Source organism: Leptosomus discolor, chromosome 1 (assembly GCF_034619465.1).
Source record: "Leptosomus discolor isolate bLepDis1 chromosome 1, bLepDis1.hap2, whole genome shotgun sequence".
Classification (NCBI taxonomy): Eukaryota; Metazoa; Chordata; class Aves; order Leptosomiformes; family Leptosomidae; genus Leptosomus; species Leptosomus discolor.
The window spans coordinates 20,164,248-20,180,822 of record NC_141391.1 but is presented as its reverse complement, the minus strand read 5'-3'; the positions used below and the strand labels follow the sequence as shown (position 1 = coordinate 20,180,822).

The window sequence follows — 16,575 nt, the reverse complement described above, 5'->3', positions numbered from 1 at the left end:
TTCTGCAATGCTAAACCCTACCAGGCATCGTCCTGCATCAGGCGCTCTGTCACCTGGCTGACAGACAGGCATTTCTTACGCTGCTTCTTTCTTGTTTTCTTACGCTGACACCATATTAGGTGCTATACATCTGCTTCCCTTCCAACAGTCTGACCTTGTAGCCCTAAAAGGTGACTCTGGCTCAACTACTAGTTTTTTAAAAACAGATTGTGCAGTTGGAACTGGTTTTATCTTCAGCTGCTGGAGAGGTTTGCTGGCAGGTGTGTAGGGAGTTGCTTACTCTCCTGCGCTGCTGCCATGTGCATTCTGTAAGTGGTGGGGTCACTCCGAAACATGCACATTTATCCCCGTAAAGGCTGACCAGTTTGAGTTCTTGGAGCTGTTGGGCTCTTTTTGGTATCTGGTAGTCACAGTAATTGGGATTTTCTTCCACCAGAGATTCTATTTTCCCACAAGAAATCCCAGCTACGTATCTTCGTTTGGAGGCAGTTTGCCATTTCCAGCTATTCCTCCAAGTGACTCCAGGACTGCTCTTACCAGCTGTACCTGGTCTTCCTCTTGATGGCTAAAATTCTGTCCTTTGTGTGAGGGCAGGCATGCAATGCATGAAAGAGACTCTCCCAGGAGATGGGGAGAAGTGTTTGCTTTTCTGAACTATCTGAACACAGCTCCCTTTTTTTTTTTTTTTTTTTTTTTTTTTTTGTCCTCAGGATATGCAGACATCTGGAGATGCCCAGAAGTATTTCTGCAGTTGCTTGCTGGCTAAAACCTAGCAAGTAAAGGAGCTTTTAATTTTTATTCCAGTGATTCTTCAGGATGAGTGTACCTCAAATTAACTGGAGAAACTGATTTTGTACTAGTTCTGGTCTGAATTGTAGTTTTTCTATGCTAGCTTCTGTTTAAAAATCAGTATGTATGTTTATGTGACCGTCTTTGCTTGACCAACACTTTCTGAATACTAAATAAATCTGTCCCAGATGCTTGGTGGCTGCTTGGAAAACTGATCATGTGCTGCTATAAAAACACTTACTTGTTCTACCCAACTCCTTCAGAGACTGAAGGCCAGACCTGCTTCCAGCATCTTCACAGACTAAAACCGCTCGATGGGCAGGATGCTAGTCATGGAATTTCATGGTCTTAAACAGGCACAAAGTATTCTGCTGCAGAGCAAGACTCTTTCAGCCAGACAGCTTTACCAGCACTGAGCCTGAGGGGTTTCACTGTCTGCATTCTCCCGCCACCGCACTTCATGGTTACTTTCTTGCCCTGAAGCAAGACGGATATCCTGAAAGCCTCCGTTTAACATGACATGGAACAAGCAGTGCTACTGTCCTGGACCTTGCTGTATTTCCCCCCTCCCCCTGCCCCACTTCAACTACCGAAATTCCCAAAAGGCCTTACAAATGTCTTTTCCCTGAACTTGAGAACAACTCTGCACCCCACTGCCCTCCCCTCCATGAGGGAACTGTAGAGTTGTACCTAGCAGTGCTGGGCTTCTCACTGTGAGCCACTTGCCTCATTTTTCTTGCCTGTTAAACAATGTTTTCTGCTACATTTCATAGCTATTTCATTAACTGGTACGAAAGGGATTCAATTAATATTTTGAGATACAAATTATCTTCACGATGACCATTGAAATCTTAAAATCTTCTGGTCTACTCAAGCTATTATGACGCTGACATGAGACTTTTTGGAATCTAGAAATGAAGTTTTACTAGTTAGTTTTGTTTTTCTTGGCTACACTATTGCCCTAAGACAAGTAATATTGCTGTTTGTATTGATGTTGTTCTTTATAGCAGGACAGCTGCTCTGAGGTGGATATAATCAGCAGCAAAACAAAAACTAGTTTTAGTTTCTCCTGCTTTACCTTCGAAAACCTTTTAGGTTTGGGAGGGAAAAGTTGGCCGAAATGAAAGTATGTATAAGCAGTGTTGGAAACTGATCTGGGTTCAAAATAAGCTGGGGAGGGAAAGTTTTCTGGTTTGGTTTGGGGTTTTTTGTTTGGGTGGTTGGGTTTGGTTTGGGTTTGTTTTTTTCTCCCTGCTGCTATTGGTTCTCTCATGCAGGTGGCTGTGTGGCCATCTGATAAACAGCACAAGTTCAAATACTGGAATGTCCAAGGATGTAGCTGTGGGGCTGGAGGAGAGTGAAACTCTGCTGCTGCTGAAGAAAGGCTTATCCTGCTGCATACTAAAGTATTGTAACACGTCAGAGTGGGAACAATGCAAGAGAAAACAGAAGTTACATGTCTGTCTGTTGGGGGGTGAATCTGATAACAGCGTGGGCCTGTCAGAAAGTGCAGTTTGGATAAAGAGTAGCTAAATCAGTAGCAAACGCAGCAGTTCTGTAAGGGACAGTTGTCACCTGAAAATAGTGCAGGGTTCTGTGTGGTGCTTAATTTAGTATAACTGGGGGCTTCTTCTACTAGAGGCTGTTTCACAGAATCACAGACTGGGAGGGATTAGGAGGGACCTCGAAAGATCATCTAGTCCAACCCCCCTGCCAGAGCAGGACCACCTAGAGTAGATCACACAGGAACGCATCCAGGCGGGTTTGGAATGTCTCCAGAGAAGGAGACCCCACAACCTCTCTGGGCAGCCTGTTCCAGTGCTCTGTCACCCTCACAGTGAAAATGTTTTTCCTTATGTTAATGTGGAACCTCCTGTGCTCCAGCTTGCACCCATTGCCCCTAGTCCTATCACTGGCCATCACCGAGAAGAGCCCAGCTCCATCCTCCTTACTCTCGCCCTTTACGTATGTATAAACATCGATGAGATCACCCCTCAGTCTTCTCCAAGCTCAAGAGACCCAGCTCCCTCAGCCTTTCATCAGAAGGGAGATGTTCCACCCCTTCACCATCTTTGTGGCTCTGTGCTGGACTCTTTCAAGCAGTTCCCTGTCCTGCTTGAACTAAGGAGCCTGGAACTGGACACACTATTCCAGATGTGGTCTCACCAGGCAGAGGAGAGGGGGAGGAGAACCTCTCTCGACCTACTGACCGCACCCCTTCTAATACACCCCAGGATGCCGTTGGCCTTCTTGGCCACGAGGGCACGTTGCTGGCTCATGGTCATCCTGCTCTCCACCAGGACCCCCAGGTCCCTTTCCCCTACGCTACTCTCTAACAGCTCAGTCCCCAACCTGTACTGATCCATGGGGTTGTTCTTTCCCAGATGCAAGACTCTGCACTTGCCCTTGTTGTAGTTCATTACATTTCTCCCCACCCAGCTCTCCAGCCTGTCCAGGTCTCTCTGAAGGGCAGCACAGCCTTGTGGTGTGTCAGCCACTCCTCCCAGTTCTGTGTCATCAGCAAACTTGCTGGCAGTGCACTCTGTTCCCTCATCCAGGTCATTGACGAATACATTGAATAGTTCTGGTCCCAGTACCGACCCCTGAGGGACTCCACTAGATACGGGCCTCCAACTAGACTCTGTCCCATTGACCACAACTCTCTGACTTCTTTCCTTCAACCAATTCACAATCCACCTCACTACCCGATCATCCAGACCACACTTCCTCAGTTTAGCTGCGAGGATGCTGTGGGAGATGGTGTCAAATGCTTTACTGAAATCAAGATAAGCCACATCCACTGCACTCCCATCATCTATCCACCTGGTTATGTCTTCATAAAAAGCTATCACGTTGGTCAAACATGACTTCCCCTTGGAGAAGCCATGTCGACTGCTCCTAATGACCCTCTTATCCTTGATATGCCTAGAGACAGCACCAAGGATAAGTTGTTCCATCACTTTTCCAGGGATGGAGGTGAAGCTGAGCTGTCTGTAGTTACTCAGGTCCTCCTTCTTGCCCTTTTTGAAGTCTAGAGTGACACTTGCTTTCCTCCAATCCTCAGGCACCTCACCTGTTCCCCAAGACTTACCCAAGATGATGGAGAGTGGTCTAGCAATGACTTCTGCAGCTCCCTCAGCACCCGCGGGTGCATCCCATCAGGGCCCATGGATTTATGTATGTCCAGCTTGCTCAACTGATCCCTAACCCAGTCCTCATCAACCAAGGCAAACTCCTCCTTTATCCTGACTTCGTCTGGGGCCTCAGGGGTCTGGGGCTCCTGAGGACAGTCTCCAGCAGTATAGACAGAGGCAAAGAAGGCATTCAGTAGCTCCGCCTTCTTTGTATCCTCTGTCACCAGGGCACCCGCCTCATTCAACAGTGGGCCTACATTGCCTCTAGTGTTAATTATGTCTGCAGTGTGTTTGAAGAAGCTCTTTCTGCTGTCCTTGACCTCCCTTGCAAGGCTTAACTCCAAGGAGGCCTTAGCTTTCCTAGTTGCCTCCCTACATCCTCTGACAACAGTCTTATAGTCCTCCCAGTTCTTAATTGTTTCACCAGTTCTCTGGCACAGCATCTAGGGGTTGTGCAGCTTTACGATAGACTCCTTTCATTTGCCACCCCACTGAAAAGCTAATTAATTTTGTTTTCTCTTCTAGTTTGCCCTCCCCAACAGTAACCTCAAACTTGGCTTCTGCCTTGTCAGCACTAGGTCAGATGTAAGGGCAGGGTGAGAATGGGATCACACCTTCTAGCAGTAGCCTGTGGTCAGAAAAGATTGAACCAAGCACAAAATTGCACTTCAGTATTTAGGGACACCTTGGAAACAACTGAAAAAGCATAGCCTTTAATTTTCCTTCATTTGTTGTGGTTCTTCATCTTTTTTTCTTTAAATATATCAAATGTGTCAGCTAACAGAAGCTTCTCTCCATAATCCCATTTGTTGTCAAAGGAGCGTCTTGATTGTTGCACCTAGGAAGCCCCTGAAGGTGGTCAGTGCCTTCTTGTCTTGGAAATACTTTGCCTGAGGTTAAATACAAAAACTGATCTTGCAGTGAAATGAAACTTCCCAGATGGCTGTCAAACGGATAAATGACAAGCATCGTGTTTAGCGCCTCCTGTTCTGTTTTTATCGATGTGTTTATAAATCACTGGCGCAGTAACTGGAGTCCAGGCTTCCTTGGCTGTTTAAAGCACCGCAGATGCTTTAAATTTTCTGTAAGATGTGATATTTGCTTTGTTCCCTGTTGTCATTATTCAGATGTTCCAGTACTTGGGGTAGTTGCATGTGCTCCATCAACAGCTGTAGCTGATGTTGGAGCTGCCTTGTATTTTGGGAGTACCTTGTTTCCGCGTGGGACAGTAATACAGAGATTGCGGCATTTCTAAGGAGCAATGACAGCATCCAGTGACGGCACTGTGGAATCACACGTACATTGTCCCACAGGAACACAACTGCCAATGCTGGCTGTGTTATCTGTCAACTTAAACATGAAACCTCATGCTGCTACGGAGGGGCAGTTGACACCATGGTAGGGAGCTGACCAGGTCCATGAATTTCTTTGCTCTTCTCTTTTTTAGTTCATGTTAAAGAGTTTAAAAACAAAACAAAACAAACAAAACCTTCACCAATGTGCACACACAGGAAACAGTCCATGGAAGAAAATGCTCTGCTACATGGGCATTTCTGCTGGGGAGGGACCAAGCGGAGGATAGTTTGCAGAATACCCAGCAGGAAAGTGTTCAAATACTTTCATAATTTTTGGCATAATGTATTCCTGGCTTAAAGCCCTGCAGTTACACACCCTAGCGATTGCTTACGCAATTGTTGTAAACCAATCCCAGGCCTTGCCGCACGGTCCCGCCTTTCCTCTCCTGCAGCTGCAGGTCCCACACCCTCAGTTGTGTCACTGCAGTCATGCCCAGCTACCAGGAACTGCCTGTTGTTCCCCAAGTTGAAGTTGTTCAGGGACTCTGTGCGTTGGCCCAAGTCACTGCTCACCACAAAGGCACTGATGGGTGTTGAGGCAAGAGAAGGGATTTTAAGCTGCTCAGCGAATCATATCTTGTCTGTCCGGCTGCTTTGGGAAGGTTTCCTGAGGAGTCTGTTGTTCCATCAGCGCTTCCACGGCAGCTGAAGCAATTCCTGTTCCTCACCCCAGGACCCAGCACCCCTTCCCCCTTCCTAGGACAACTGCTTGGGTGGTTGTGCATGAAACAGACTGGAGGGGACACAGCTACCATGAGAAACCTCATCCTTGTAGAGTGCCCTGTAGGTGCAGAGCAGCAGGGGTCGTTCCTGGCGTGTAGGCTGTTGTGATGTGGTGCTGGTGGGACCATATTTCAAACCTTTAGTACTTTGATATGCACATGCTTCCCTTCTTCCTTTCAAGCGTAAGCCTCCTGCTCTCCAGTGTGGTTCTTAAACCCAAGGCAGGAGGAGTGTGGTGCCAGCGGGCCCCGGGCTAGGCAAGGGCTGCAGGATGGTGCACAGCCCCAGCGGAGCAGGCAGGTAACAAGGGGTGTTGGTGCGGGACTGCTGCGTGCCTGGCGCTGTTCCTCAAATGCCCTACCTGGCACCACTGCTGGGGCTCTCCCCTCCTGTCCCCTGAAGCCTGGGGTAGGTGCTTCATGGCTGCCAGCTAGAAGACCTCAGCAGAAGACTAGAAGGAAAAGAGTCAGCTGTGCTTCCGCCTCGCTCTTGCTCAGCAACGGAGTGCTGGCAGGTCTTCTACAGCTCTCAAACGTGCACTGAGGGCTCAAGGAGAGGAATACTTGGATTCAAACATCATACACAGCGGGGCTTGTCTGCACCAGGTGCAGTTTCAGGCACCTGTTAAAGACCCCCCAGGTTTCCTCAAGCCTGAAGACACTAACTCATGTTTGCCTGAAGCACAGGCTGGGGAATTCATGAGGAGCTCACCCAGCGGTGTCCTTGAAGCTGTCACTTGCAGAGTCCACTGGATTTTTTTGGTGGGTGTTTAAGAGGTAAAGCGAGTTTTGGGGCCAGGATGTCTCTACTTAAGCCTGTCAGTTCTGTGAGACTGGAAAAAACCCAGGGAGGGTCCCAAACACCCCAGCCCCTCTGAACCCAGCCCTTGGCCATTTTTTATCTCCAGCACCTTGCCCTGGTAAGCCAGCCAAACACCTCCTCCTCATCACCAACAGGTCCAGGTAGTTGTGGCCAGGCGCAGCGCCTGCTGTGCACAACACTGCGCAGGTGTTTTACAATTCACATTCCTCAGGGTCCTGTTCTGTCAAGGAACTGATTTCTTTTTTTTTTACCCAGCTGATCTGCTGTAATGTCTAGACGCCAGGGCTGAGACAACAGCAGCAGGTAACTGGCTTGCTTTGGTTTTGGCAGGCTGTCTTTTAGCTGTCACATTACTTACAGCGCTGTTCTTTGAACACAACCATAGCTGTTGTCATTCGTTAGTTAGGACACAACAGGATTTCTGAGATCTTCTCATTTTTCCATGGTTTCCATCAGAAGAGTGAGAACTTGCTGATAATGCTTAATGTTTTCCTACTGCATCACAGCTCTTTCTGCTTTTGACCAGAGCTGAAAGCAAAATTTAAGCTTCCACAGCTGCTCCAGTCAGACAGCAAACATGGGGCCGGAGCAAGGATTGTGTCTGGTGCAGCCCAGGTTATTGACACAGTGTGGGTGCAAGTTGTCCTCACTTCTTAACTAGGGAGGGCATTAACCCAGATACCAGTTCCTCCACCAGAGACACAAGCACCCCCTCCCAAAAGCGCCGCAGAACTTTTATAAGGGTCGTGCTGCCATTGCAGGGCAGAAAAACCTGCTCTTCTGAGACTGTCACCACTGTTCCTGTGCACGTGTGTGTACACACACATGCATGGACCTGCAACGGAGGGGTGCTGAAATCAGAGGGGGACTGGGAAAACAGAGCCCTTGGTTTAAGGCCTGAGCATGTTGAAGAAGAATCTTTTTTTCCTCCCATGTTAAATGAGAGCCTGGCTAACCTTCAACAGCACCGGCGATATTTATGTGAGGTGTAACAAGTTAATGGGGGTGGGGGTTCTTGGGGTGGAAAAAATATAATTTTTGGTACACCTTTTTTCTGTTCATTAAATTGAAAAAAACATTGGTTTAGGTGAATAAAATGAGGGAGGACAAAATTTAGTTCTAAGTTTGCTTAGGAAAGCAGAGCAGAGTCCTTCAGGACAAATCAAACCTGGCCAGGCAGGAAAGGCGCACCAGAACGCAGAAACATGAAGCCACGTCTATGGGAGCCGAGCAGCCTGGAGTAGCTGCTACTGAGGGTAAAAAGCAGAAATTAGGGGAAGTTGCCTCCGTTCTGTAGCTGGGTCCCTTTGACTGTGCTTCACCCCACACGCAGGATCCAGGGCGCTTCTCCGGGCCCCACGGGGGAGCCCAACTCACCACTGCAGCCGGAGGGGCTGGGGATCACAGGGGTGGGAGACCTGCATGAGTGGTCCAGGTGTTTGTCACCAGTTAAAGGCAGAGAAAAAACGAGCCCCTCTGAGGAAGGACAGGGACAAGGCAAGGCCTGGAGGGACAGCTGCAGGGGGCAGGGGGTAGTGCGGTATCCCTGGAGGGGCCTGGGCAGGAGGCGAGAGCTGCCTGCTGGCCGGGGTGCTGTGCCTGGCCTTTACCACTAAGAAATGACACAGTTAAGAAACCTTTTTTTTGAAAACTGTTCTCCTAATTCTTCACCTTATGCAGCTGCAAGATAAAAAGGGTGGTTGCTGGTGAAAGTATAGACATGAAACTAAGAGTTGCATCTCTTAAGGGCTTTAAGCGTCCAAAAAGAAAAGGGAAAAAAAAAACCCATTGCATTCAGCTGCCTTGCTGAGGAACACAAATTCCTCTTAACATTGCTGCGTACAAAGCAAGTCCTGTGGACTGACAGATTTGGATGTAGCGTCATCTACACCACTTTGCTTCCTGCGCATATGGGATTGCTCACTTTTGTTGAGTTTGAGACCATGTTTTAATTTCCCTGAACCACAGTGCTGTAGGGAACCCCTAACCCTGACTGCACTGATCTCTCAAGTGTCTTTTCCCATAAAAATAGATACAGAAAGTTGAACTCTCTTCACTTCTGCATTACCTTTCTGTATGAAGTGCAAGTGTTTGAGGGCAAATGTCTTTCACAAGAGCTGTTTAGCCCAAAGCAGCTGGGGAAGAGGTCAGCTGAGGTTTATACATCCATGGTAGTCATGTGAACTCCACCCCTAAGCAGTCAAGCTGAAGTGGTTGCCACTGAAGGCGGTTCTGCATGTTCATTTCCTTGTGATTTTGCCTCACGGGCCACCAAATATAAAGCCTGTAGACGTTCCTCTTTTTCTCTGAAGTGTGTGAAGACCTGCCCCAGGCTGGGCAGGCACAAGTGCTCACTAGGCCGCATCTCCCATTGCAACAAAGCCAAGCCACCTCCCAGAGCAGCTGAGTCACAGACGCAGGCTCACTTCCTGCTGTTGCCTTTTATATTGACTACATTTAATTTTGAGAATTATCCTTAAATGCAATTAAAGCAAAAACCAGGACACAAAAATGAGGAAATGCCCATATTCCTGGGCACCTCTAATGGCAGGTCTGTCCTTGCCTTTGGTGGGAGGCTGTGCAACTCCGTAATTATGTACTGGTTACTGCAGGACTCACCTCACTCATTCTGTAGCATGGACAATGCCCTGTGGCGAACAGGCCACCTAGCTGTGGTCTTCACTTTTCTGTCTGCCCAGGTCTGTAAGGTGCCAAAATCCGGGTGGCCAATCTGATGGCCATGACCCAGCACGCAGGCAGCAGGGGTCCCAGGACCGACCAAACCCGCCCCGGTAACACAGAAGTCACTGAGCTGTTACAATGGGCTCCTCATAGCAGCAGTATTGTGGAGAGCCTCCCCCTTCCACCAGCGGTGACTGCCTTCACCCTGGTAAAACATCCCTCCATCCCACCTCTGGCCACACTAGACCAGCTCCATTGCCACTTCCAGGCTCACAGTCCTTTATAAAACAGCATTGGTATTGTCTTTTCTTGAGATCTCGTTAGGAAAAGGTGAGGGGCACTTTTCAACCTCTTCAGTCTTACGGGAAAAAGTAACTTGGATTCAGGTGATTCTGCAAATGAAGGTCATTCATGAAGGCTGGAATTGTAACTCCCTAACTTAGCCAGAGAAGGCGGACAGAAGAGGGTGAACCATGAGCAGAACTGAACCTAAAACCCCTCAGGCTATACTGCCCCGAGGGACTACTGAGAGATTTAAAAAAAAAAAAAAAAAAGGTAAGTCACAGCTCATGAAAGAAGGCATGCCTTGTCCTCAGCAGACAGGAGCACTTACTGCAGTCTTAGCCCCTGTGCTCTGCTAAGGCCTTCGGTGAGGAAGGTGCAGCTGCGGCTTCTGCTTCTGCTTTTGCCCTTCCCTCAGCCCACCGGGGCACAATGCGCAGAAAACAAGCGCCTGCTCTCCGGCCCAGCTGGATGCTCAGGGTCAGCCGGCAGAGGCACAGCCCGGGGACGGCCGGAGCCTGCTGTAAAACCGGAGGCACCCGCGCGTCTCAAGATCTCCCCCTGCAGTGGCAGAAGAAACTGGCAAGCACCGAGCTATGGAAAGCCACCGGCCCGTCCTCCCGCGCTGCACTGATTTGCTGGGAGATGGGTCACCCCTTCTTCCTCCTGCTCCTTAAGAAGGTACCAGGCAACACCAGCTGCTTCCCAGAGTGCCCACCACGCAGACCAGCCTTCCCGTTTCCCCACAGACAACTGAGACCCCTTGGCTACCCCTTCTTCTGAGATTCCAGCAGCTGGCTGCTCGCCACCCCCCACACCCTCCGGCTTCATCAGCAACGTCTAACAGAACAGCCTTGAGCCTCGGTGCCTCACAGCTCCTTGGCTTCGCCCTGTCATCCAAGCGTTAAACTGAGCAATCGGTGGTCCGTACAAGCAGCAAGCCCTTGTGAAAAGCCATTTTACGGAGGGCTAAGCAGCGAGATTTACCCAGCTCAGGCTGGTCAGCACAGGGTCCAAAACAAGTTACTTTCATCTAATGAACACATATGAAGGGAAAGAAGCTACAGTATTCACCTTCCCTAGAGCTCTGGAAGCCAAAATCGGGGGTCGTCCTCTTGGTCAGCGTTCGCTGACAATATATTGCCTATGGTCAACAGCCCAAGAGATCCAGGCGCACGAGCCAGCTGCCACCGCCCCGCAGGTTTACTTGGCTGAGACAAACCCGTTGGTCAAGGCCAGGGCTCCCGCAGGCACTGCCAGAGCACAGACTCGCTGCCTCACCTCCTCTCACTTCACCTGAGCCGCAGGCAAGAGCCTCTCCGGGCACAGCGCCTGCCATTGCATTTTTGTGAGGAAACAGTTCTGCCTGCTCCTTGGTCAGCCTTGATCTGACACCACCAGATTCCTTCTGGCCGGGTCTCTGCAGATACCCTCATCTTCCAAGACGGTGATGTCCAAAGTGCAGTGCGCAAGACAAGCCAAAGACAAGATAATCTCCAAAGTGGTACATGTGCAGGAAGTATTTCATCTTTCTTTTTTACCCCTATTTTTGTTGTAGTTCTATAAAGTACACAATTTATTAGTATGAGAGGTATGTAACTTATAAATAATTTTGGGGGCACACAGTCAAAAATTTTTTACAAATAAAAAGCTTGGAGACCACTGTTCTAAGAAAAGCAAGACCTTCGAAGGCAGCTTTATACCTTCTGGTTTTAAAGACGCCACCAGCTCTTCAGGACTCAGGTAAGGCTGCTGTGCAGCACGCCAAACCACGCCTTCCTCTGGTAAGGCCAGCAGCTCCTCTGCATCCTGGGCCACACGGGTGTCACCGAGACCACTCCCAGTCCACGGACTGGCATCACTTCGGCACAAGAGGGAGCAACCCCCGGAAGCTGCAGTGCTGTGCCCTGGCCGTCCTGCGGGACGGGCAGCCTTACACAGCGCGTCTCTGACCCACCCCTGTCCCCGCGCCTAGGCCAGCAGGGAGAGCGACACTGAGCCTGCCTGCCTTTAGGCTCATCCCCCAAAACCCAGCCAGCCGTGGTTTAAGAAATCCTCCTGTACAAGGAATCCCCAGGAGGCCACCTACCTCTACTCGTCAAGCCCAGAAGTTACCAAAGGCTTTGGCCCTCCTTTCAACCTCTGCTCAAAAGCAGACTTCTGAACTTCTCTGCAGAAATCCTCCTCAAACAAACCACAAAGCCGAACACCACCACACTATCAAAAGATTAGTAACAGCAATCTTTATTCCAAACAAGACAGAACTACAGAACACCTGTAATCCTTCTGGTTGTATTTTATGGAAATCTTGAAAGACTGGACGCACCGACTTACTGTTCAAACTATAACAACCAGGGATAGGCTGATGGCACTGCTAAAGAGAAGTGTTTCTTCTAAACAAATGAACTAAAAGTTAAGGTTTAAAAGTTAACTTTAATTTCTGATGCTTAGCTTTGTCTTCAGGTGTTCTTGCTTAGCAACAAAAGCAAAAAAATAAGCCTGCTTTAGAACAGCAAGTAGGAATAAACAGAAGACGTAATCGTACAAAGAAGCAAGTTTAGTACGGTCTCATGCGGCTTGACGGCGGCGGTGCGCGATTCGGAGGAGTAATGGCTATATCCAGGTAGTCCCCTATCTGGAATTTCTGAGACTGCAGTGTCATGGAATCATCTGTGCCCTTCCTACCCGACATGGTGCTGCCGATCTCCTTCACCCTGTGCGCAGGAGAGGAAAGGCAAGTTAGCCGCCAGAGGCATTTAAATCGTGCTAGGTGTCCAAAACAGGACCTGTATCGGCTCATGACCACCCTCCCGTGCCATCCCCTGCGCTGTATTCGGCATCCAGCTGCGTACACAGGATGCTGGGGTTCTGCTCCCTGTCTGATGGGGCAGAGGGTGGGGGAACCCTCTACCATGTGAAGTGACCCACTAGAGAGCGCCCCTCGCCCACTGCCACACGGACACAGAACTGGACCCCGCAGGTTACAGAGCAGGCTACACCCACCGGTTGCTGACAATGGTGAGCTCAAGCCGTTTCAGAAGACGGACACTTGCAACAAGATCACTGCTAGAACTCAAATGCCTTCCCAGCCCCAAGAGCGACCACGCCTCGGACCACCAGAACCAAGGCTTTGCCTCAAGCCGCAGGCCCGCGCTGTGGCTGGTTGCCAACGCGGTGACCAACGCCTCCAAGCACCCAGGTCATTCAGGGAGCATGTTAACAGCGACGGTCACCAAGCAACGTTCAGAGCTTGTCACTGTACAGTCTGTTGTCAAGAACTTCAAAAATGTGGTATGTGGGTTCTGAACTTCAAAGTCAGCGTTAATGAAACACAACTGACTGCTCTGGTGCCTGAAGCCATCTATTAGCCCGGAGAAGCAGCACCACTTACCTGTACCCAGGCCTCTTCAGATCTGTGAAAACAATGGCGAAGTTGAAGTGCGTGCCCTTCTTCCGTGCTTCTGGGTAAACTTCCTTCACTAAGCTGGTGAGCTCTTTCAGAGTCGCGTCCATCCTAGATTAAACACACCAACCAACACGGTTCGTGTTCCCAAAAGCAACAAGAAAGGCTTCCCAAAACCCGCTTGGGACGGAACCAATACACTGCTACACCTGAGCCAGACACCTCCCTCCCTTCGCATACTTTCTGCCTGCACCTGAAGATGAGGAACATCTTACACCTCAGCTACATCTTGAGCCACTGGCTTTACAATGACACACCATGGCAAACAACACACTTTGCTCTAACGATCTAACGAGTGACAATAAGTTGCTGTAGTTATTGGTCACCCGGGAGAATTCACCACTTACTGTATGCTGGAGGCAACACGGTCTAGTGCAAATGTAACCAGCTTCCCATTTACTGCAAACCTCTGCACCTCCGTATACGTTTCAACATCTGCTTTTCCAGGTCTCAGAACAGTTACCATTTCAACAGTGGGGGCCTTTTGGGTTTTATTTAAATGCACTGATGCGTTTATACAACCAACAGTATTAAAGTTCCCTCACCTAAGTAGACATCTACATTAAAATAGTTTCTTGAATATTAGAGAAAATGTAAGAAAGGAAGAAAAAAAATTAATGGCATTTTCCACTCCCATCAAGCCTTCCATTTTGGCGCTATGGAAGTCCTCCTCTTCCCAGCCGTCAACCAGACCAGGGCTAAAGCTCATTTCTAGAATTTTGAGAACAAAAGGACTCAATCATCACAATTAGAGCAGCTCTGATTATATAGACTGCACACTCACTCCAAGCAACCAAGGAGCAGTGTGTGACAGACAATGCCCATTCTGACTTCTGCAGATGGCAAACGGCTCAGACACCACCAACAGCCTGGACTGAGTCCATAAATCCCATTAAGAAGTAAATTAGAACTGCACGGTTTGCTAGCCACAAAAATGGATTTATTCAGCCATTCAACATACAAGTTATAACCCTGGCAGACACCTGGAGGGAACAATAAGATTTAAAAAGTAGCTTTCAAAAGCATCCTTCAAAATAATATGAAGAAAAACTAAGGTGTTTGCAACACAAACTAAAGTGGTTTTCCAAAGTAAATTTGAAAGCAGTACAAAGCAGCTCTCTGTTAAAGCACTGCTGCTGACCATCCAAAAAGAAACACCCTACTCCACTCTCAGAAGGCTCTGACTGAAACCGGCACACCGTTCACACAACAGGTCAAGCCTCCTGGGACAACTACTTCTACCGAAAAAACGGGGCTGTTGGGACAAAATTTAAGCATTACTTAAAGAAAAACCTCTGTTTTGAATAGATCTGTGGTGATAATCAAACCTACAGCACGCCACAACCCTCTTGATTACGTGCAGTAACCGGGCAGTTCAACTGCACCGAGTCTCGCTGTGCGGCAACTGGCACTCAGCGAAAGCTGCGCTTCCCCGACTAAGCTGCCGTGGCCACGGGCAGCACCGCGCTGCTCCGGCGGCAGCCGCCTCCCCTGCGGGGCCGCCACCACAGCGGGGCCTACACCTGCCCCCGGGAATACCTCCCCCCACCGCTCCTGCTTTAAACACGGCCCACCGAACTCCCGCTCGCAGCTGAGTATCAGAACAGGAGCTGAAACCAGGCGAGCCCCCCGGTACCGCCCGGAGCCCCGCGCCCGAGGGCCGGCCGGAGGGGCGCGGGCCGCCGCCGGGCACTCACCAGGTGTAGATCTGCAGCTCGCTGGAGGGCACGTTGCCGCGGGAGAACTCGTCCATGCGGTGGTGCCGCCCGTTGTTGGTGGTGAAGACACGAAGCAGCAGCGGGCACGTCTGCGGGGTGAAGCGGGGATGAGGGGCCGCCCGCCATCCTCAACCGCCCCCCCACCCTAGCCTAGCCTAGCCTGGCCCGGCCCGGCCCGGCCCAGCCCAGCCCAGCCCGACCTCTCACGATGCCGCCGCCACGCCACGCCACGCCCCGCCTCGCCTCGCCCCGCGCCCCGGTGCCCGCCCCGCCGCGGCGGAAGAGGACGCGCGGCACCACCCCCGGCACCTTCTCCCGGTCGATCGGCTTCTCCGGCTCCTTCTTAATCTCCTCCTGCGTGACGCGAGACTCCACCGCCATCTTGCCCCGCCGCGCAAACAACCGGCAGCCCCGGATGTCTCGCCCGGCGCCTCAGCTCTCGCGAGAGGAGGGAGGGGGCGGTGACGGCCGCGGCGGGGCGGGGCTGGGAGCGCGCAGGCCCCGGGTGAGGCGGGGCAGGGCGCGTGCGCGCGGGCAGGCAGGGCAGGAGGGCGGGCGGCCTGCGGCGGCTGTGGGGAGCCGCCGGCTGGAGCCCGGGAGCGGGGCCGGGCAGGCGGCCACGGGGCGGAGGGGGGTTTGCAGGAGGAGCGGAGACGCGGCCGCGGGCTGTCCTACCGCCGGGGGCTGCAGTTGCGCGGCTTCCCCCCGTCGGGGCCTGAGGGAAAGGGTGGCCGGCGCTGCCCGGGAGCGGCCCTCAGCCTCCCGCTCGCCGGAGGGGCGGTGGTCCCCGCGGTCCTGGCGGTTGGCGCCGCAGCCCGCCCTCGCTCCGCCGCTGAGGGCACCCTGCGGGAGCGGTGCGGCTGTCTGCTGGTCCCGTGCGGCCGGGCAGGGCCTGCCCGAGGCTGGTTGGGGCCGGTGTTGCAGGCGAGGCTCTGCTGGGTCAGCGGGATCCGCAGGAGTTGCCTGGCAGGGCTTTGCGTGGCTCTTCCTAAAACCTGGGCAGCTGGGTCGGAGTCGCTGATGTGAGCGTCGCGTCGCGGTCGTCAGACTCGGAGCTGGCAGGGGTTGGGATCTGCTGCCGCAGGCTCCGCTCCTTGGCCCGCTCAGTGTGACACCCCCGTGTTCTCTGGATCATTGCCTGTGTTTTCTAACGCTTAGAGAAGTTTCTAATCTGCTGATTGCTGCCTCATGAAAAAAACTGCTTCTTTCGGTATGGGGGCATTTAAACGAATGTCTCATGTAGGTGAATAATACAATCAACCACTGTAACTAGGAGTAGATTAAAAAAAATTAAAGGGGTAAATCATATTTAAAACTTAGCTTCCATTAATACTACATTCGGGAAAGAACAAATGCATATGTTTTCCATTTAGGGTCTTGTTTTTCCAAGAACAGAATATTGTATTAGATTAAATTTGAGTCTGTGGTTGTGTCTTAGAAAATAAGTAGGAGAGAGATCTGTGTTTCTGACATTATAAGGTTTTTTTAATGTTGAGTTTGTTACTCACATTAGAATGGAGCGGGGGTGTTCATTTATTTGCACATAATTTACACTTACATTATTTCCTCAAGTGCCGTAAATTTATTATTCATTTCAAGAGGAAAAA

The 16,575-nt window shown here is 50.7% G+C and overlaps 1 protein-coding gene across 1 annotated transcript; it reads right to left on the bottom strand.

Moving 5' to 3' along the window:
* Nucleotides 1–12,015: 12,015 nt before the first annotated feature.
* SAP18 (Sin3A associated protein 18) lies at nucleotides 12,016–15,379 on the bottom strand. The gene is made up of 4 exons (XM_086481815.1): nucleotides 15,278–15,379; nucleotides 14,948–15,057; nucleotides 13,179–13,301; nucleotides 12,016–12,501 (listed from the first exon to the last, which is right to left on the bottom strand). The coding sequence occupies exons 1-4, from the start codon at nucleotides 15,347–15,349 to the stop codon at nucleotides 12,345–12,347; spliced, it is 462 nt and encodes a 153-aa protein (XP_086337941.1). The 5' UTR covers nucleotides 15,350–15,379; the 3' UTR covers nucleotides 12,016–12,344.
* Nucleotides 15,380–16,575: the final 1,196 nt, after the last annotated feature.